Raw genomic sequence first — 21,849 nt, 5'->3', positions numbered from 1 at the left:
CTTCAAAGTGACCAATTATTAAAGATGAATGTATCTATCACTAGCCAATCAAAATCAGATTACTCAAACAAACAACCAATAACAGTTTATCAAGACTAATTTAATAAATTCAACCAATAGAAATTGTCCTTGCAGATAATATGTGATGCTTTGCTATAAAAAGCCTGACTCTGGCTACAAATGCATAGCCTGCTATCAGCAGAAGAAACAACATACCTTGCATATTATAAGCATTTTAAGTTGCTCTGTTGGTTTGAACCACATATTTTATAGTTTTATATATTGTTCAACTGTATTTATCTGTTACAGATATGGCTACCATCACAGACTCCCAGCTCCTCCAGTATGCCACAGAGCTCAGGAATCTACTCATCTCTTATGAGAAGGCCAACCAACAGATTTCTACTCTCGGTAAGTATTTACTCAAAATTTATACTTATTCATTTTAATTGCTGTTTTTTTAAATTATGATATCAGTAATCCAATTTCAAAGTAAAATAACTAAAGTAAACATTTTTAATGCATGTTCATGCATATAGATATGTATGTTATGTTATGGTAAGAATGGGTTATTTCATTGATCATTTTTTATTGACAGACTCGTACATCCAGCACCTGACCCAGCAGACCTTCAGGTCCACTCTACAAGATTCTCCCCCCCTGGCCATCCACCATCTCACCAAGAAGTCCATCGCCAGCGGAATCAAGAAGGTCTACCAGCAGGTCTCCACCCAGAAGTGGAAGAGGGTTACAGAGTTATCTGTCCTTGTCCTCCAGCAGCTGGACTCCCCGGACGTCCAGCCAGAACCCCCCACCACCAGTGCAGGAAGGTCAACTGAGATGGATGAGATGGCCCCCCTCACCACCCAGAGTTTCTGTGAGCTGTACCGTAGTGCCTGATGTCCCTGTGTTCTGTGATCAAGTGTCTGTGATTTGTGATTACTGATGAAATTTCTGTGAATAAGTGCTGTGTGACAATGCATTCAGTGTTTTTTGTGCCAATATATTTCTGACAATTAATGCTCAAGAAAAACATTCAACGATGTATATTGCATGTTTTAGTCTTAGTGAAGTGCTATAGAATTTTAATATGAATTGTACATATCAATGAAGTTTGTGTGTTAATGAAGAAGTGCTTATCAATTTGACTACCTAGATGGCAATATATCTTTTACTCTAATGCTTTGTATTTGATATGTCTCTTAGGATTGTTTTGTAATTATTGTTTTGTTTATATGTAATAACAATAAAAAAATAAAAATTAAAAACTTGTTTTTCTTCATATAACAAATTGTCTGAAAATCTATATTTATTAAAAGACAGGATGAAAACAACTTGATACATAGATTTTATATAGGATGAGTAAATCAAGTAAACCACTAATTGCTAGCACTCTCTAGCGCTAGCAACTACGTTAGTTTTTTTACAGGAATACGCATGCTCGACTTCATGGTAGGGATTTCTGGGAATACTGTACTACTGTTGATAAACTGTACCATTAGAATTTTGTTTTGTCATCTACACATGATCTGAAGTTTTGTATTTTATTATAAATGTCAACAAGAATAGAATTCCTGGGTCCCCTGCCGGTCAAGCAGTATACTAGCATCGACCAAGGCTGATTTAGAAACTTGACCAAGGTATTAGTGTTATAAACATTTGGTATAAATTTAATGAAAATCCGTCAAAATTTGTAGGCATGAGAGCGCTTACAAGGTCAATTTTTTGATAAAAAGGAGTCATTATTGTGGTCAAAGTCCCATACCTCAAACAAAAAGTATTGACCAATGCTGATTTTCGAACTTGACCAAGGTAATAGTAAAATAAACATTTGGTATAAATTTAATCAAAATCCGTCAAAATTTGTAGGCATGAGAGCGCTTACAAGGTCAATTTTTGGATAAAACGGAGTCATTATAGTGGTCAAAGTCCCATACCTCAAACAAAAAGTATCGACCAATGCTGATTTTCAAACTTGACCAAGGTAATAGTGGTAAAAACATTTGGTATAAATTTAATGAAAATCCGTCAAAATTTGTAGGCACGAGAGCGCTTACAAGGTCAATTTTTGGATAAAACGGAGTCATAAAAGTGGTCAAAGTCCCATTACTCCAACAAAAAGTAACGACCAATGCTGATTTTCGAACTTGACCAAGGTATTAGTGGTATAAACATTTGGTATAAATTTAATGAAAATCCGTCAAAATTTGTAGGCACGAGAGCGCTTACAAAAAAGTGTGACTAACGGAAACACGGACACAAGGACGGACGCCCGGCATTTCTATGTCCCCGCTCCGCGTTGCGGCGGGGGACAAAAAGTAAAGTAGCTGAGGTTTAAAATCTAATAAATAGCTAGTTCTATCTTCACTGCCTTCTAGCTTGGAAAACAACCTTGGATATGTTTTCTGAGCTTGCCGGATAGACCCGAGAAGATACGATTTCTACAAAACAGTACCAATGATTCTACTGATCTTTAAAATTTTCACCTCAAAATTGTAGAGACAGAATGATTTAAGCACAGTGAATGAGCTATGCCATTGCCAATGTGAAGCCTACTCTAGATTTGCAATTCTAAATTGAGAGCCCCACCCCCACACAACCCAGTACACCACTGGGCCCTCCTATTAAAAAGCAATCAATTAAGAATATTAAACCAATGGTTTAGAAATCTATTTTGCTACAGCACTAGCTCATCAATCTTTTTAAAAGATAAGCTTGTAAGTTATCTCAGTGTATATTCATAATAGAAGAACACATCATCCCAATATAGAAGAAAATGTGATGAATATGTTGGTCCAGTTCATAACTCAGCATACTACTAGGATATACATGTACATTAACCTGGCTTGTAGTTTTAATCAAGATAACAAACATGTAAAATATCTTAACACAAGGTGATCCAAAAAGCATAGAACAAGTCTATGACTGTCTGAAACAGAAGTAAATGAAGGCCTCTAGCCATACACAATGCAAAAGATGCACTGTCCAAAAAATAACTAAACAATAAACATACACAATATAATGTGCAAAAATTGTAATATTAAAATGTACTGGTTGACAAACTGACTTACCACAGCTTGCTCAAAAAGGTCGCGGATCTTCTCCTCAGATTCTCCTGATACACCAGACACTATCTCAGTGGCCGCTATTTTCAGGAACGGTAAACTCAGCTCCTACAAAAACCAATTGCAATATTCTATGATATTGATATCATGAAACAAATCAGTAGTTTAAAGTTTAAATCTTTTGTTTAAATACATACAATCCAATTTTAATACCACTCTTTAAGGTGAATAAAAATTTACAATATAAAATAAGAGAAAAGCTGTGCAATATTTTGCGAAAAACCAACGAAGTTCTACAGCAGGTATTTTTTCATGAATTATCAAAAGTCAAAATCCAAGTAATATGCACATCTCCGAAATATTTACCATTGATCTGCAAAACAACAACTTCCTATCGAAAACTGAAGGAGGAATTGTCCATACAATAGGGGTACTCTTAGTCATTATGTATATCAGTTTAAAAAAGCTAAATCAGTAAAAGAAATAGAGGTTTTCAAAATTATAAAACATAAGTCATAGATATTGAAAGCTGCTTGAAAAACAATTTCACAAAGCAACCAGTATGTTATCTGAATTAAATGTAAACTTTACCCCTGCAATGGCATGAGCCAGCAGTGTTTTCCCACAGCCTGGTGGTCCGTGAAGAAGAATGCCCCGTGGAGGGATGATTCCGAGTTGTTTGTAGACCTCCGGATGTCTCATATGTACCAACAGCTTACAGATATCCTGTCAAAAGATTCAATCAAATCAAGAATCCAAAAATAAAACTTAGAGGCATTGCTCAATGGTGTAGATATTACTCAACCATTTCATTTTTCATTCCAGAAAGAAAAAGAACTTACCATTAACACATTATCATTGCCTCCTACATCAGCAAATGTCACACCAGATGTCTGAACCTCAATGCCTGCAACAGATAATGATCAGTGTATTAATATTTGTATAGCATGTATGTACTTTTGCATTTGGGCCAATTTCAATGAACTCTGTATTTGCAGTAACACTGAAAACAACTAACGAAAAATATAACAAAGTTCATGGTGACTCAACATTAACAGATCTCTATGAATATCACTCATGCACATCAACTTCATTAGAAGTTGCATACTTGAATAGAGTTAGATACATGTATATTTCTCCTTTCCAGAAAAATTGCACGTAAAAATACATCCACAAAAACCAGTATTTTAATACCGGTATCTAAAAAGTTTTTTTCACTAATAGAGCAATAATTATGTACATTATAAAAATATTCCTATATGTTGTAAATTTTTAAGTAACAGGTTCATGTATTTACAAAATTCACAGGTCCCTACATGAACATAGTAATGAGCAGTGGTACACATTGTAATCATGATTATCATGATTAAGTTCCTTACCAGACTTTGATTTTTTCTCTTTTTTGTCACCATCTGCACTGGATTTCTTCCCTTTCTAATGAAAAACATTTTAAAACATTTTAGATTAATTAAAAAAATTATTAATATGTTAACAAAGACAATCCAAAATTCCTATGTAAAAAATGTTGAAGCCTTGTACATTCTAAAATAACTGATCATTAATGAAATCACATGTCAGAAAATAGTTAATTCAAAGTTATTGATGCATTGATCTTTCTTACAGTTGTCTTCGGAGTTTTCCTTCCTGAGTCCACATCCTCATTCTCTTTCCTCTTTTCTTCCTTTTCATTTTTTTCATCTAGTTTCTCATACTTTTTCTTATTTTTTAGTTTTTCTGTTGATTGCACCTTCAGTAAAGGAGGAGGAGGCAGACAAACAGAGACATCCAATATCTCACCCTGGGGACTTGTATCACCTAACCCAGAGTCCTTGACCCCAGTTAATTGAGGTCGCTCTCCAACTCTATCCACAAAGAAGGCAGTGGAGGATTTCTGGCTAGTAGAAGCAACTTCACTATCCGACTCTGAGGAATCATCAATAGTGATACAGGCATCAGACCCCCCCGACTGTGACATTCTGAAGTCAGGGTCAAGAACCAAATCACCCGGACCTATCATGGATGAAGGCATGGCAGATGTGCTGGGTCCTGCCACGTTTCTGTAGAAGCTAGACATCATGTTGTTCATGGCATTAGATTCCTACAATAACAAGTACCATGTTCCAATCAAGTATATTACAGATATTAGATAACATTTCAGTAACAAAATCAAGTATCAGTAATATTTTTCAAAAATTGTCAAAGCATCTTATTTTGAAAGTACAAAGATTCCTCGCTTTGTTCCCCCAATTATGATGCCATTCCACATCACCAGAAAAATTCAAAGTACTACAGGTACAGTTTGTTAAAATACAGTTACAATCACCGCCTGTTCATTATTGAAAATACATGACAAAATTTCAGGGTTAAAGGCAATGCATAATTAGTTTCCAAGCAGGAAAGTTTGGAGTAGATAATACTTCAGCATCTAAATATTTGAGTTTTAATCTTTAGTTGTGTTTTTGAAATTTAAACATGGGAGACAAGACTGAAATCTATATATGAAGATGAAATCAAACTGAGTAAAATTTTTCATATTTCTTGGGATTGATGTAAATATATCCTTTCTTTCTATAATAACCAAAGATCAAATAGGTTATCACCATTTTTAATAAATTGAAACTTACCTGGTAGTTGATGTAGTCCGGATTGTCATCTGAAAAGCTTGCCTCGCTGTCATCCGCGATTACATCTGAATCCGAGTCCGACTCACTGCAAAACCACATCATATCATTACACCCAGTGAAAACTAATGTATTTTCTAATAGCCAGTATTATAACTTTTTAACTTGACACAATAAACATACAGCACTTGCTCTAAGTATATGTCATATTTATAAAGCTTTCCTCTTTTGGATGCAACATTCATCAATCAAACCTTATACATAGATATGGGTCTAAGAAAAAGCATGTTTTAGAGTTATTACATTAAAACTAAAATATACCTGTAATTGATAATTCTAACAATGAAATTTATTTTTAAATTTTTAATAGACTATTTTTTAGATAAACATCACAAAAGTTTTAGCTCTAAGCAGCCAGGCTACATGTACATCCTCTGGGTGCAAATGTACATCTAAATATAGATGCACTAAGACCTGACGATTCGTGATGCTACATTTTTAAACAGTAAATCATTTATTTTTTACACTGAAACTTACTGGACTGAGTGAAATCATTCATATTAATGATGAAAAAGAACAAAATACCATATATCCGGGGGTTTTTTGTGTGTCACAAAATTTGCGGAAATGGGGAAAATCTGTGAAATTTTTAATTTGCGTCAGTAATTTTTTGCGATTTAAATTTTTTTAATAGAAAATGATACAGGATATAAATTCTGTGTATTCAATTATTTGCGATTCAAAACAGATTGCGAAAAACAGCGAAAATTAGGTCATCGTGAAAATTACCGGATATACAATAAATACATGTATACATATACCGGTACAATTAGAGTTACAACTACTCCTGTTGTACCTCCAACAAAAACTTGTGAGAGAGTTGTTACCCTTTGAATGTGACAATTGAGAGGAAAACACAACAGTTGTAAGTGTACCGTAAGAAACTTTGGGATAACATTACAAATTAACTTGTTAAATCCATACAAGTTGCATGCGTCCAGCCAATAGAATACACTTCCTACCTGGAGGATGTGGTCCTCCTCTTGCCTAAATGCTTTTGTTCTAATCTTGACAAGTTGTCAGAGTCTTTCCTTCTTATTATTTCATATGCTGAAAGTTAAGACATAAAAAAAATTGAATTCAACTCTTTGCATTTAGCAAAAAATAATTCTGTTAAATTTGACAACATCAACATCAAAAGTTTTACTTCACTCAAAGTGACTTTTCCAATTTCAATTTCCAATGCAAATTGTAAAAGGTCAAAAATTTTATACCTTTCTCCACAGACTTATAAAATGCATTTTTCTTCTTTCTTCCATACTCCCTAAGAATAGAAACAAGAGTTTTCAGAATCCCCAAGCTCAACATAAGACAAATCTTCAAAACAAATACCCTTATTGGTTTGATCTGAACAAAATTTTATTGTAAGTGTGATAGTACGATGATTTTATAAAACGATCTGGTACAAAGTCTGAAATTTAGGAAAACAAAATTTCTTGTCCATATTTCTTATTTCCAATGAATTAAACATACAGCAGTTCATATTTTGAAGTAATGCAAAGATTTATTGTGAGCATTTTTTCAACTCTTACATCATCAGCAGACTGTACTTTAATTAACTTACCCATACTGTCTCTGGAGGTCTTCTGCCATTGAGCTGACATTGACATTTTTGGACTTCTGAGCAGCCAGGTACTAAAAAATACAAACAACACTTATTGATTTTTTTTATTTCATCTGTTACTCTTCTTTTTTCAGAATACATTTTTTTTTACATAAATACAACATCACAAAATAAATCTTAACTTTGATATATAAGATGACTGCAAGACAAAAATAACCCCAATCCAACTTGCTCCACACTTTGGCAACCTCTCCTACCAAATTACAAACTTAAATGTTCACAGCCTATAACCAATATGTTTGTATTAAAGATTTAATTGTAGTGGGATTTTTTTAATTACATACGAGGGTCAATCAAAAAATACGAAGACAATGCGGCTGTCTATCATATATTTTTCATGAAAGTCATACTAAACAAATTAATCTGTGCACCAACACTTATGTTACTGATAAGTGAAGTTTTAGTCCATTTGATGAAACGGTATTTTTGTAACCCCTTTTTAAAAACAACATGTTTTGTCACCACGGCGCACGGTAACGTTCTAACATGACGTCAAAATTAAACACGCACAGTTTATAGATATAACCCATCTATATATCACGCTTAGTCTCTTGTGCCTTTCTTCTTACAATTTAAAATGGCACTGAACCACTTAACATCTTATTTGCACACATTTGCTCGAGAATCTTAAGTTAGTTCTTCAAAGTTTTCATTTTCTAACCGTGTATCTCTTAGTTTACAGTAAGGATAACCCTGAACGTCGGTTGACGTTACTTCTTTTATGACCAAATATTTACATATAGTCTACTCTCTTTCGGACTGTTTTATATTCAAACAACAATGACCACCATCCCCACAAATTTTATTACAGTTAAACACAAACTTGCAAATATTTGTTGACTTATTTTTTGCACCATTGAGCATTTTCACAGCTTGTATCGGCTTTTTCCTGAGTTAAATCCATTTTATTTGTACTTCTCGTTGCGCCGTGACGTCAGGCGACGTCGGTGTTTTTAGTCAATTCTAAAGAGGACTATCTGACTTAAGTTACTAATATCTGTTCGACAAAACAATATATCCCGTCATTATTTGGTACAGAGAATACCATGATTATACTAAATTTGAAGTTTCAATATAATTTGGTTTTAAGCCAAATCTATTGAGATAATACTTTCAACATTATATGGTTTATTGTTGACATAACACATATTTTGACCGTGCGCCGTGACCTCATTTTTGCAGGATTAAATTCTAAATAATTCTTAAAAATAAAGAAATTTATTAACTTTTTTTCTTGCAAATTGTCTGAAACTATTGCTAAATTATGTCTACCAAATTAAGTAATGATATGACGTTAAATAACATAGCTATGACAAAAGTCTTCGTATTTTTTGATTGACCCTCATATTAAATATTTCAACAAATTACCATAAATTTTTATTTATCAGGACATGTTGACATTAAATTGGTGCAAGTTGGTAAAAGGACTTATGCATGTTGAAATAATGATTATAATCTATCCCAGGTTATTGTTTCCATTAATTTTTGTTGATTTTCTTACACTTACACATCAGTGGAAAACAACTAAAATCAATGTGTGGAAAAAAGATTTCTTCTATCTTATGTTCCCTTTTTATACCTCGAAAAATACACTTCCAATTGGGATTTTTAAAGGAAAAATCTGACATCTTTTATACATCTGGAAATTCTCAGAACTCCTTGCAAAATTTTTCACTACTAACATCTGTGTACTTTTCATATCATTTGTAATCCCTGTAGACTTTTTTTTTTTGTGGTTGTGCATTGAAACCCAGAGCAATAAAGCAATGAGGGGGTTATTTTAAAACAGAAAAACTGATTTTTTTAATTCTAGTGAATGAATGTAGCTTGAACATAAAAGTAGAAAAGTAGTTGTAATAATTGAAATAATAAGTTATAAATCTGGTAGGGTTAAGTTGATGTTTGGATGGAACTCTCAAGTCTTAACATCACAATGGCTGTTAAAATGGCTGTTTATCGAAACAACAAAACAGATTTTATAGAAAAGTGTTAGAAATTGTACTTGGCGAGACTGGTCGGATGCTAGTAGAGGTGACCTGTATGGTAAAAGCTTATTTGCAATGCCATTTGGGGCAGTTTGTATTTGGATGAGGGCAAGGGGTACAAAGTGGACGCAAACTGACCAGGTGCCAGTTCACAACAAGACGATCAAGTTACCTGGAATTCAAAAAGACTGAAAATGAACTTGTCATCAAACATTTTTGTTTCTGCCCCCTCTGTAAAGACTAATGCCCACACATTTGTAATATCAACGTTAACGTTCAACCACTTATATTTTCATACAAATATAATTCAGTTTTACAAGTTAATGATAATACAAAGATCTGTTTTGAGAATACAAGTCGCTGCCCAGGATGCTTACTTGTCTCACACGTGGGACAAGCCTTGGGTCTCCAATGTAACCCGATTGGCTCCTTGGTCGTTTCTGCTCAGGGTTCTGTGCGCCCTTTCCTTCGTTGAATTTTCGTTTCATCATAATCTGAGAATTTTTGGTGACAATTTAGATCTAAATCATGTCAGCGTGCGACACCATTCGTAATTTCTTGTTGCGAAAACCAGCGAATTCGAAACAGGATTTAGTGGACTGAATATAAAAAGAAAGTTAACGCGGTGAACATAGGATTTCCCGGCGCAATTTCTTAGCCGAACGCAAGGGATAGCAACAAGCAAGCAACATTAAAGGAGAGCATGAGAGGCCTCTTCCTCGCACTCCTCTTTTTCTGCAAATCGACCTATTTTCATTTTCACAAATAAAAAATCATTTTATAACACTAAAATGTCCCATCCATTTTTGGTACTTTTCTATACCTCAACCCCCACCCCACCCCCGCCGGCCAAAAAAGGAAACAAACAAATATAGATATTTATAGGACTTTTTTCAAGTATTTTGTGAAAAATAAGTATGTCCCCATCCTTTAAATCAGTAGTAAAAATAAATAATTTAAACTGTATTAACTTCGGCTGTTAATTTTTTATTTGATTTATTTTTTTATTTGAGTTATGTAGAGGCCCTGTTTGAATTGATTGTTAACAATTATTGCCGCCTTAGTCTGTACAAAAATTGATTTTCTATATACATGTACATGTATATTCCTTAATGTAGAACATCTTTGCTATGAAATTTATAAATGATTTATTTAAATCTTATCAAGTTACACGAAGAATTAGTTATTCTAGAAGGATAGCAGGTTTTTGCAGCAAATTAATAGATTGCTATTTTTTTGTTAAATACAGCTCGTATTACTTTAATCTCTTGGTTAAAAATATTTTTGGGCATCGAATCACCCACACATTCTTTTGCATTTTGCTTTAAACATTGCATGAGCTTTATTCATGTATAAGTTTGGTAATAAATCGGTGCTCATCAACGCTATTTATGAATGGTTTTAAATTCGGATGGTATCCAAAAATCAAATGCTTGGAACAATTAATTAAACTCGTGCATATATCTGTACATGTATCTTGGTTCTTTTATATGATCGATCTATATATCTTGGATCAATCTATATTTCATAAATATGAATCAGTAATCTATAGTACCAACGTTGACCTCAATTTTGTATAGTATGCACTCTCTGCTTCAGTTGTTGTCATCATTGTATCAGTAATCCGCACACATATTCCTTTCATTATTAGGTAGCTGGGTGGCTGGGAGCTTTGGGGATGACATTATTCATGTACTAACATAGTATATCCTGTTTAATCTTTGATCATGTACAAACTTGGTACCTTTTCGGAAGGAGTGGAATTTCATCTTCTATCTGAACACAGGGCTGTTAAGTTCTTTAAATGGATTTTATACGCAATTTTTGCAAAGACAAGCTGCGAAAGCATTTAATGATTTTTAAAATTCAATCTTTTCAGTACTGACTTTGTTGTGGTCTTAAGTTATTATTGTTTGGTTGGTTTCTATGTATAGATGTGTTTACTTCAGAGTTTAAATACCCCGGTTTGTCAGCTATAATTCAATGGAAGCCTCAATGTGTTCACTGTAATTTAGACCAATCTCCGCCAATATGTCAAGTAAGTATATGATTCTTTTGGTGTATATACATATAAAAACTAATTAAACATGAATATCTGTTGAATTAAAATAAATTACATTTTTGTACGCCGAATCAAATGACCAGAGGTACATTTCATGCATAACAGAAAAGATTGTCAATTACTAAGCCGTAGGTCGAGTTTGCTCGATTGACCGCACGTTGGTTTTGTTTTGTTTTGTTTAGGGGTTTTGGGGTTTGGTTTTTCTTTCTTTCTTATAGTGTGTATGTTAACAGTTTATTTTTTGGAGGGTGAGGGATGCAACTACTTTCATTGGTCTGCACTTAAGGAAAATAATGCAAATATTATTCTTACCATCATCTTGATTTTCAAAATTGTATGCATTTCAGGTTATCAAAGCTAAAGTTCCATACAATTCGATCCTCAAATTGCCAGAATTCTGTTAGTTTCAGGAATCTGGGTGGTCCACAAATAACCCATCAGATCTCCCTTAAATTTTTTATATGATTTTTCAGCTATAATTATATAGGAATGAAAATTTCAATAAATTTTAGCTTTTAAATTTAATTTTTTTTTGGGGGGGGGGGGGGTTCGAGGCATATTTACGATAATTTTACTATGTAAATTTAAAAAAATTTCATTTCCCAGGGGGGGGGGGGGGGGGGGGGTCGGGACCCCCTCCCCCTCTAGATCCGCGCATGTTGTGCATGCTACCTTCATACCCGCATGAATCACCAAAGAAATCATTCTATCGTTCTAAGAGGGCTGGTTGGTCGTGGCAATTTTTAGACCATATCAACCTCCCTTACAAAAAGCTCTATTAACATTTTCAATGCAAACATAAGTCTTATGATCTTGGGAATATGTATACTGAATTTAGATACTAGTATTGTCTTACGCCATTGGATACATTAGCATCTGCTGGTTAATTCAATTTAATTTATTTTGACATATTTTAAACATATTTTATTGAAATTAAAGGAATCTGTTTGTTTGTTAATTCCCTCTTTATGCCGTTTTATACACACGTGCTTGGTTGGTAATTCACTGTTGCATGACATGTCACTCTAAAAAAAGTTTTACTATACATTTTTAAAATAAGTATTTGAATTTAGAAAAACTATAAATATTAAGTAATACAATTAGTCAGAATAGCAAGTAAAAGGCAATCTCGTTTAGTAATTGGAATCGTAATTAGTAAATACCACTAATACAATTACTTATGATTTATTTTACTCATCATTTCTGCAATTACTTAAATGTATATACAGATTGGTTATTTATTTACTCAATTTAATTCTTATTTTAAGTAATCAAAATCATTTTGTTATAAGTAATCTAATTACTTGTAGTAGACCATTTACTTTTTTGCAATTACTAAAATGTATATAAATATGTTTTTTATTTACTCAATATCATTCTCATTTCAAGTAATTAAATTCATTTATTTTCATTAGTTTATCTAATATGGTTTGTTATAAGTAATTTAATTACTTGTAGTAGACAAATTTATTACTCACTATTTACTTTTTTTTTGCAATTACTAAAATGTATATAAATACTTGTTATTTATTTACTCAATATAATTCTCATTTCAAGTAATCAAATTCATTTATTTAAAAATATGCTATAATTAAGTAATAGCAATACTTATCTTTATATCTAAATAATTTACTTATTTCATACCAATATGGTTTACCCATTTGTTTTTACTTGTTGTAGACATATTATTCTCCAAATATTATATAACATTGTTTTTAAAAATTGAACGCCTAAAATTCTGTTTCCTTGCACTCGCTGATAACTGTGAACTAAGAAAATTTTAGGGGAAAAAAACACCAAACAACTGTGTAAATCAATAAATCTGTAATACCATAACACATATAAATAAAGTGGCTAACAAAATGTTATGTGTACAAGGTTTCTAATTTGACTAGCTTGGATTTACAACAAATGTGCACTTGAGAGAACAGTTATTACTTCAAGCAATCATAAGCATTGCAATTAATTTTCCAGATAAGAAAGTTCTTTAAAAAAGCTACAGTATATAGAAAATCTGTTGGTAATAATTGCAATTTAAAGCTTTACTGAAAAAAAAAATAATGGATAGAAAAATTTTATATACACTTGAAAGGAAATTCTCTCGTTTCCTTCACAACAACCAAAATATTAGTTCTATAACATACCTCAACATTGCATTTTTAAACATTTTGCAGGATATGCATGGCAAAATACGTAATGACTCACAACTATATGTACATTATTTATATTTGTAAACAATCAAACTATTCAAACATGCACGGAAATATAAATAGCCATATAAAAACAATAAAAATAAGGAAAAAATAGATATACCTAGGAAGAAATTAAATTAATTCCAGAAAATTTTATATTTAACAACTTAAATCAGAAAATAAGGCCCATTTATTAATAAAATGACATTAATTTGTACAACATTTTAATACAACGTCAATTTTGCAGAGAGTTTGCTGCAAATTTGCAAGAAACAGTTGCCACAAGCTTACAGATAAACATAGCAACTTTAAGATATTACAACATAAAAACAATTAATAAACACTTAATATAATAATTTAATAATGAGTTACTCATACATGTACCATACTATGCTTTTTAATCAATTTACAAATAACTTCTACTGGTGATTAACAAAGATGTTTAACTTAAAACAGTTGCAGCAAAATTAGAGATAAAGGACACAAGTTAAAATTATTAACTTTAAATTTTGCACATTTTATAAATTTCAAAAATAAACACAAAATTGATGAACAAACCATAATGAAATTTGACAAATAGTACTCAACCAATCGGTGATGATTTGTTGCTGCAGATTGTTAAACTTGAATGCAGTTTGATCACAACATGCATGCACAGATGGACTTGGACAACAGTTCACAATGAGCGAAGTTCAAACCATATAGTTCACAATTAAGCCCTGCAAGGTCACTGGTCATATTACAATTAATCACGGCAATCTTTAAGGCATTCTTGATGTCTTTTTTGTGACAGTCTCCTATATGTGCTCTCCGATATAATTTCACACATAAACAATATCACAGAAATAGCCGAATATCACAATAATGTCCACAATGGAATGGTCAGACTTCAGCACTGTTATATGCTTTTCTACGTAGACGGTAGTCCTACACAAATTCTGTCTTCACTCTTTTTTGTTTGCATCATTTGATCATAAAATCAGTGAGTTAGTTGTTCATGCAAGGTTTTCTTTAGGTCTGTGTAACCCGGTCACCAGGGCAGACACCTATTGGGAAGATAAATAGATTTCATATAAGCACAATTTTTTTTCAAATTTAAAGCAGTTTCTAAGAAATATAAGTTAGTCTATCATATATCTACTCCATCTACTGATCTTTTAATCAATATAGCTACAAATTTGCACTACTAACTCTGACTATGTGAGTAGAACATGAATTCTTAAAAATCTTTTATTTATGTATTTAAAAAAATGAAAGTCATATAAAATGTACTTAAACACTATGTAATGATAATTCACTAAATTTGGCGTTGTTTAAATAAATTTTGAATTCAAACTATTTGTTCATGCATCACAACGATGTCAATAACGAGCGTTTTGCTTGATTCGACACCCGGCATTGTCATAGGGACGGTCTTAAACTGTTAAACCATAGGCGTCGGAACCGGGGGGGGGGGGTTAGAGGGGGGGCTTAGCCCCCCCCCCCACTTTTTTTGCAAAGTTAGACCTAATCATTCGGGACATATCATCATAGAGGGTTCAGCCCCCCCCCCCCACTTTTTCTCACAGCAATGATAATTGTTCCTAAATTTACCTTGAAAGATTGAGAAGTTGGAGTCATAGGCATACTAGCCCCCCCCCCCCCCCCCCTCCATGGATTAGGAATTTCATGTTTTGGGTAAAAAAAATTCGTAGGTAAGATTTTTGGGGGGGAAGTATAGGTATACCTCCCCTCCTCCCTCCTCCCCCCCCCCCCCCCCCCCCCCCCCCCGCACACGGATTAGGATTTCCATGATTTTGGGAATTAGTTTTTTTTTCCTCAATTTTCTGAGGATTAGTCTAGCCCCCCCCCCCCCCCCACCATACACTTTCAATTTGCTTCCGACGCCAGTGTAAACTCATTATAAAAGTTCACAGTCTTTCGTTTTATATTCCAATAACTGTTTAAACTGCCATTCAACGAATATATTTTCATTACTTCACTTACTTTTTCAAAAACGTGCTCATGATCATGCACGAGATGGTGCATGCAGTGGCCTTGGGTGTTGAGACTCGATTCATTCACTTATATTCGTCCTTTGTTTAGCCGTGGATATTCCAAAAGTAAACACTCCATTGACAATCATTCTTTTACCTTGTGCACAGCCTTATTCCCTTATTTTCATTCAATGTACCATCTCGGTGATGGCAGACAACATGGCAGCATCGAATGTGAAAATTGGCGGCTAGCTATCGATCGACCAATCAGCGCGCGCGTAGCTTAACATTGAAACAAAAGTAAAAGTAGAAACAAACACTGAACAGCATACGAAAAAATTCTTTAATCTTCATGATTCAACATCTAGCGGTTTAGACACTTCAATATAAGTTAACTGATATTTGAAAGTAGGAAAAAAGAATATAGCATAACAAAAGAACAGACAGGTTGGTGTTCACGTAATACGTGGGGTCTGGAGGGGGGGGGGGGGGGGGGGGGGGGGGGTCATAATGAAACATCATGCGATTAAAGTTGATCTTATTTTCGTAATAATAGAAACTTTTATTGAGACTATCTTAGAATTATATAATTCATAATATACTTATATAGTAAGTCTTTTTTTTTTTGCTTTAAGTATATGATAGTTCTTTATCATAACAAATATCAGTAAAGGAATTGTTAAGTATATGATAGTTCCTTATTATAACAAATATCAGTAAAAGATTTACTTAGTAAATCATGTTTTGTTTTTAGTAAATGATTGTCCCTTTTTTCATAACAATAATCAGTAAAAAGGAATTACTTAGTAAAACATTTCTACACATTAAGTAAATGTAAGTAAAATATTTTTATTTAGTAATTGACATGAAGTTCAGTAATTGTTTTAAACATGTAAGTAAATGTTAAGTAATTACCTATTACTTATTAATATGATTTTAAGTAAAAAATGATTACTAAGTAAAACTTTTTTTAGAGTGGTACTAATTCACCGTTGTGTGACTTTATAAACAGCTGCTTGGTTGGTACTGAGGGACATTTGGAAAGACGTCATCGTCTGTAACGGTAAGGAAGTACCCATTGTCGGGGGATTCCGGGGATTTAGAAACGTACCCCCGGGGGCACATACAATAGAGAACCACGGAGCGAAGCTTGAAGTTGAATTGGAGGCAGGGGAGGTCAAAGTGTTTGTTCTGGATTCAAGTGAAAACGTAAGTGCTATATACACAGACTACTGTGGAATTCACCTCCTAATGTGAGGTACAGCTGCCTGTGTATTTTATTCATAAACAACATGGTTGTAAATAGAGATCGTCATCTCAAGTAAAATTGTTCGAGTACCTGATAACGGGTGCACAAATTATATTATACAATTAATGAAAGACAGTGAAATAATTCCATTAAAATTCAATATTGCAGATTTTTAGTATACTGGACGAAAGCGACGACGATTTCGGTTTTCATCAGTTAGCCAAGAGCGGCGCTATGGACAATGCATTGTATGAATGGCCTGTCTGATTCCATGTCATTTAGAGTTTTTAAAATTTCAGGAAAACTCGACCATTATTTGAATAACATTTACGCTGACTGTGGAAAGGCATATTACCGTTTACCCACATATAACTGAAAATTTTTGGTCATCTTTATGAGTTCACCACTTTGAATAAACTTTGGTTTTGATCATATACTTTATTATTTGATATACATGTAATACATATAGATAATGTATAGATTAAATTTTCAAAAGTTTCTTTATTTCCATTCTTTACCTTAAGGGGGTTTAAAAGTAAGTAGAGATTATATAAATAGTGCCTGTTTGGGAGGGTAACAGTTGAAATTGACACCCCGAGAAAACCATTGTCAACCGACGCGAAGCGAAAATTATGCGCGTACGGTTCGCTGTAGAATTCACATTATTCCTATATAAAAGCAGTAAAATTTTCTTAAAAATTTTAAAAAAAGACATTCAGTATATCAAAATAAATAGTGCCTGTTTGGGAGGATAACAGTTGAAATTGACACCCCTCGAAAACCATTGTCAACCTCCGCTTCGCGTCGATTGACAATGGTTTTCTCGGGGTGTCAATTTCAACTGTTACCCTCCCAAACAGGCACTATTTATATAATGTTACCCGTTGCTAAGTGCGTTGCTAACGCTGGGGGTAATAGAAAATATTATTAACTGCGTCTTAACCAATCAGATTTCAGTATTTAACATGAAAGTATAACAATATATATTATCATATGATGTACGTGCACGGAAAGTACATTTTAACCCGTGCTTACATATGTTTTATATAATTTTTGCAATATCATAATAATTTTTGTGGCTGTGGTGGTTATAAGGAATTGTGTTAGGCCTTCGTTTTAAAACGAATACTTTTACAGCTAGTTACCCTTTAAAGGGACTTGGACACGATTTGACTTAAAATTTTCAAATTTTATTTTTTCATTTTCAATGTTTATGTTGATAATTATAGAAGTTTATAATGCTATGTCAAAATTTGAAAGTCAAACATCAAGATATAAGCAAGATACAGAGTTCATAATTCTTTGTTTTGTAAACAAATCTCAAATATTGTCATTTTTTACATATGTGTTGTATTGGTGCAAGTTTCAATCAAATGTATTTTTCTTCTGTTGATAAAAGTATTTATGAAGATATTGAATAAGTTTAAATTGTTTATTACATGTCATTTTGTCTAAGAAATGGTTATTCTCTACATTACATTTTTTGTAAACAACTATAAGACTCGAGCTTTGTTTACATAACAATCAATTCTTCCTTCTGTATCTCGCTTGTAACTTGACTTTAACATTCAATATTTTGGTCAATCATATAAAATGCACCAGTAAACCATTTAATACAGGAAAAAAAAAGAAATAAAATTTTTGATCTAAAATCGTGTCCAAGTCCCTTTAAGAAAAATTAGTAATTTAGTATAACAGGAAATCTATCTGCGTTGAAAATGCATCGTTTTATTGCCCGATCATAACAATATTAACAAATGTAACAAATATGTGTTTCAAAATATTCAACATGTGGTGAAAATTTGGAATTTACGATTGCTTGTTCAAGTATTAAGAGAAACAAGTCATATAGCGAAAAATTCCTTTCGAACACCCCAATGTCAGTATTTTGATTTGCGTAGGTTATTGCTTCGTCATTTCATGTCCGCCTATCACTTTCTTAAATTCTACTTTTAAATCAAATGCGTAAAACCAGACCGCTGGTAGCGTTTACTGCTCATGAAACGTTCACGTGTCTGCAGAGCTATTTTGACTTTGTCACATTGTGGCACTTCCATTCTGGGCGGATCCTCTTTTTGATAATCAACTTCCTCTTCCTGTTTCATATTCACTTCCTGCTGTTCGGAAAGATCCTCCTTGTCTTCTTTAACATCCGCTGTCGACATTGGGACCTTGAATACAATATATGAAGATAAAAATCTATATGTAAACTACAACATTTCCGCACACGAGGCAATATGAAAATGACAATTACATCAAAGAGATGTAGAATTTGATTTGCTCGAAAATACAATTAATGTAAGTTATTTAGATTTCTGAATACACAATGTAACACGAACACAGTTGTCACTATTTTATACAGTTCCGATTCCCTTCAAATAATTAATCAACTTAGTAATGTGATCAAAGTTGATGATGCCGTGATTGTGACCATTAAGCTGTAGGTAAATATTGATATTCTAGGTGTATATGATTTGATGGGAGACACATTAACACTTAGGATCATGTATATTGCAAATCGATGATCTCAAATGGTAAAGGATCCTTGGGCCGGTCACTGGCTTAATGACCATCTATTCTCTGGAGAGAGAGAGAGAGAGAGAGAGAGAGAGCGAGAGAGAGAGAGAGAGAGAGAGAGAGAGAATGACCACACACAGTAACATGCATTCTCCAATAAATATATCACGTGTGGGTGAGAAATAGAGAGAAACTATGTGCATAAAGGCAACAAATATAGAGACCCATCGCGTGTTACTTGTTTACCCTAAGTCTTTCAGATAATTTCAAAGCACTGGTAGCAAACTCTTAGAAATTTAAATCGATACAATTTTAACCAAACATAGTACACCGTTTACATAATATTTACACTAAAACTTGACTAAACTATATAGACACGTGGATTTAACTTTCACAAATCAATAGGCATATATAGCTGATTTCGTTGAAGTATTGTCTTGATCAAAGTTTCATTAGATTTCAAGGTCTAAAGCATATATCTGTAGCTAAAGTCAGCCGTTTCCAAATGAAATGGGGGACCGAGGACAAACAACAGATGCCAAAAAAAAAATGTATTGGTAAAAAGATAAAAATTACCTGGTGTTCACCTCAGAATCGTTGAGAACTCTTCAAAATCTTTCAAACAAAATTTCGCAACTTCTGAATAAGTTGTCTCGTACAATCGTCTCATAAACAGCGTATAATAAATCTTATAGGACTTCACAAATCCCAGTTAAAGGTTCGCGGTGGTAAGATTGCCTGGGTCTCCCTGCTATAATGATCGCTCGCACGTCAGACTATAAGAGGATTTGACGAGGTCGATACACTCCGAGGGCCACCATTGAGTGTTAGCATTTGTTCTGAATTGTCGGAGTTTGTTATTTTTTCCCTCATATACCCGGCTAATTATAAGTGTCACTTTAAACGTCCTTGCTAAAGCAATATAAGATCTATGTTTAAAGGTAATAATATTACGACCCAGATGCATTTAATGTGATGTGTGTATGAATGGGGATGGAGGAGAGGGGGTGGGGTCTCGTTAATGGAATAGAAGAGTTCATTTCGACTCATGGATCAATTAAAGCATAACAAAAAATAAAAGTATAAGTTATAGATATATAACAAAGACATAAGTGACAAAGGAAAATTTAATATACACCAATGTAGCAAAGATGACCAAGCGAGGAAAGGAAAGGGTTTTGAAGGCACGTAGCATCGTTTTTGAAAGGGGAGAGGGGAGGCAGACTCATCCAAATAAAATCATGACAAGCAAATGCTTCAATTTCACTACAATTTTTTTTACATGCTCCCCCCCCCCCCCAAAAAAAAAGTGGGGGGGGGACTTCAAGTTAATTCACTTTTTTTACGCTGGGAAATATTCGCCCCGTTTTATTCCCCCCCCCCTTTCGCCCTCGTTGTCAGAGGGCGATTTAAGGACGTTGGATCCTGCGATCAAAAGTCTGGGCGAACTCTACATTACAAATATCTCTGTGAACACCACCGCATATGGGCGAATTCAAGACGGGGCGAAACCGTTTGCAATTGTTAAAGGGTGAAAATTACACCAGGCGAAATAACCCTGTATAAAGTATGTAAATTTAAGAAATTTGTTTGCTGCGAGAAAAAATGATGGGGCCCCCCTGTCCCCCCCCCACCCCCGGGATGCTACGTGCCTGTTTTGAATATATCTTATACCTATACCACTGGCGTCGGAAGCAAATTGAAAGTGGGGGGGGGGGGCTAGACTAATCCTCAGAAATATTGAGAAAAAAGTAATTCCCAAAATCATGGAAATCCTAATCCGGGGGGGGGGGGGGGGGGCTAGTATGGGGGGGGGGGGCTAGTATGCTTCTGAATCCAACTTCTCAATCTTTCAAGGTAAATACAGGAACAATAATCTTTCCTGCGAGAAAAAGTGGGGGGCTGAACCCGCTATCATGCTATGTTTCTAATGGTTAGGTATAACTTTGCAAAAAAAGTGTGGGGGGGGTCTGTAGGGGGGGGGGGGCTTAGCACAAAGCATTGTGACGAATACTGTTTTCCTCGTTTCAAAAGAAATGGGTGTGTCTTATATACATGTAACAATTGACGTTCGATACAAAGTTTAGAATATTCCATTCAAACGAACATTTTTACCACTTCAGTGCGCTTCATTGTACATTAAAAGTAATTTAGTGAATTTTACTTACTTTTCATATTCAATTTATCAATTTGCTAAAAGAAAGATGTTAATATAAACAATAAAATGCTTTCTTTGATGATTCATTCGGGTAATGAAGGTAGCGATCATTGCAGAAAAAATTTACATAACCGCTAACGCGGGTTATGTATTTTTTCTGCAATGTCGCTACCTTCATATCCCGAATGAGTCACCAAAGAAAGCATTTTATTGTTTAAGTATGTACATGTGAAGGAAACAGACAAGTATCAGAGAGAGAGAGAGAGAGAGAGAGAGAGAGAGAGAGAGAGAGAGAGAGAGAGAGAGATAGAGAGAGAGAGAGAGAGAGGCTTGATGCGGG

General features: G+C 33.8%; 3 protein-coding genes and 1 long non-coding RNA gene across 6 annotated transcripts in view; 2 read left to right on the top strand and 2 right to left on the bottom strand.

Moving 5' to 3' along the window:
* Positions 1–9,945, bottom strand: part of LOC128177222 (nuclear valosin-containing protein-like) — a 31,198-nt gene extending 21,253 nt beyond the window's left edge. For all 3 annotated transcript variants that reach the window (XM_052843850.1, XM_052843852.1, XM_052843851.1), the window contains exons 1-10: positions 9,733–9,945; positions 7,311–7,381; positions 6,961–7,010; positions 6,709–6,796; positions 5,690–5,774; positions 4,687–5,163; positions 4,445–4,499; positions 3,908–3,972; positions 3,657–3,791; positions 3,072–3,173 (exon numbers count right to left, since the gene is read on the bottom strand). In XM_052843850.1, coding sequence (XP_052699810.1) covers positions 3,072–3,173; positions 3,657–3,791; positions 3,908–3,972; positions 4,445–4,499; positions 4,687–5,163; positions 5,690–5,774; positions 6,709–6,796; positions 6,961–7,010; positions 7,311–7,381; positions 9,733–9,846 — 1,242 coding nt within the window. In that variant the 5' untranslated portion in view covers positions 9,847–9,945. The remainder of the gene's footprint in view (positions 1–3,071; positions 3,174–3,656; positions 3,792–3,907; positions 3,973–4,444; positions 4,500–4,686; positions 5,164–5,689; positions 5,775–6,708; positions 6,797–6,960; positions 7,011–7,310; positions 7,382–9,732) is intronic.
* On the top strand, positions 465–959 carry LOC128177225 (uncharacterized). The gene has a single exon (XM_052843856.1). The coding sequence runs from the start codon at positions 520–522 to the stop codon at positions 898–900; it is 381 nt and encodes a 126-aa protein (XP_052699816.1). The 5' UTR covers positions 465–519; the 3' UTR covers positions 901–959.
* A 1,289-nt stretch (positions 9,946–11,234) lies between the features above and the next one.
* On the top strand, positions 11,235–17,332 carry LOC128178930 (uncharacterized). The gene is made up of 3 exons (XM_052846366.1): positions 11,235–11,393; positions 16,598–16,794; positions 17,003–17,332. The coding sequence occupies exons 1-3, from the start codon at positions 11,387–11,389 to the stop codon at positions 17,099–17,101; spliced, it is 303 nt and encodes a 100-aa protein (XP_052702326.1). The 5' UTR covers positions 11,235–11,386; the 3' UTR covers positions 17,102–17,332.
* A 1,210-nt stretch (positions 17,333–18,542) lies between these two features.
* Positions 18,543–20,211, bottom strand: LOC128178931 (uncharacterized). The gene is made up of 2 exons (XR_008243020.1): positions 19,928–20,211; positions 18,543–19,005 (listed from the first exon to the last, which is right to left on the bottom strand). It is a non-coding gene; the product is annotated as an uncharacterized LOC128178931 (long non-coding RNA).
* Positions 20,212–21,849: the final 1,638 nt, after the last annotated feature.

This window comes from Crassostrea angulata, chromosome 3, assembly GCF_025612915.1.
Source record: "Crassostrea angulata isolate pt1a10 chromosome 3, ASM2561291v2, whole genome shotgun sequence".
Lineage (NCBI taxonomy): Eukaryota > Metazoa > Mollusca > Bivalvia > Ostreida > Ostreidae > Magallana > Magallana angulata.
This window is presented reverse-complemented; position numbering and strand designations above follow the sequence as displayed.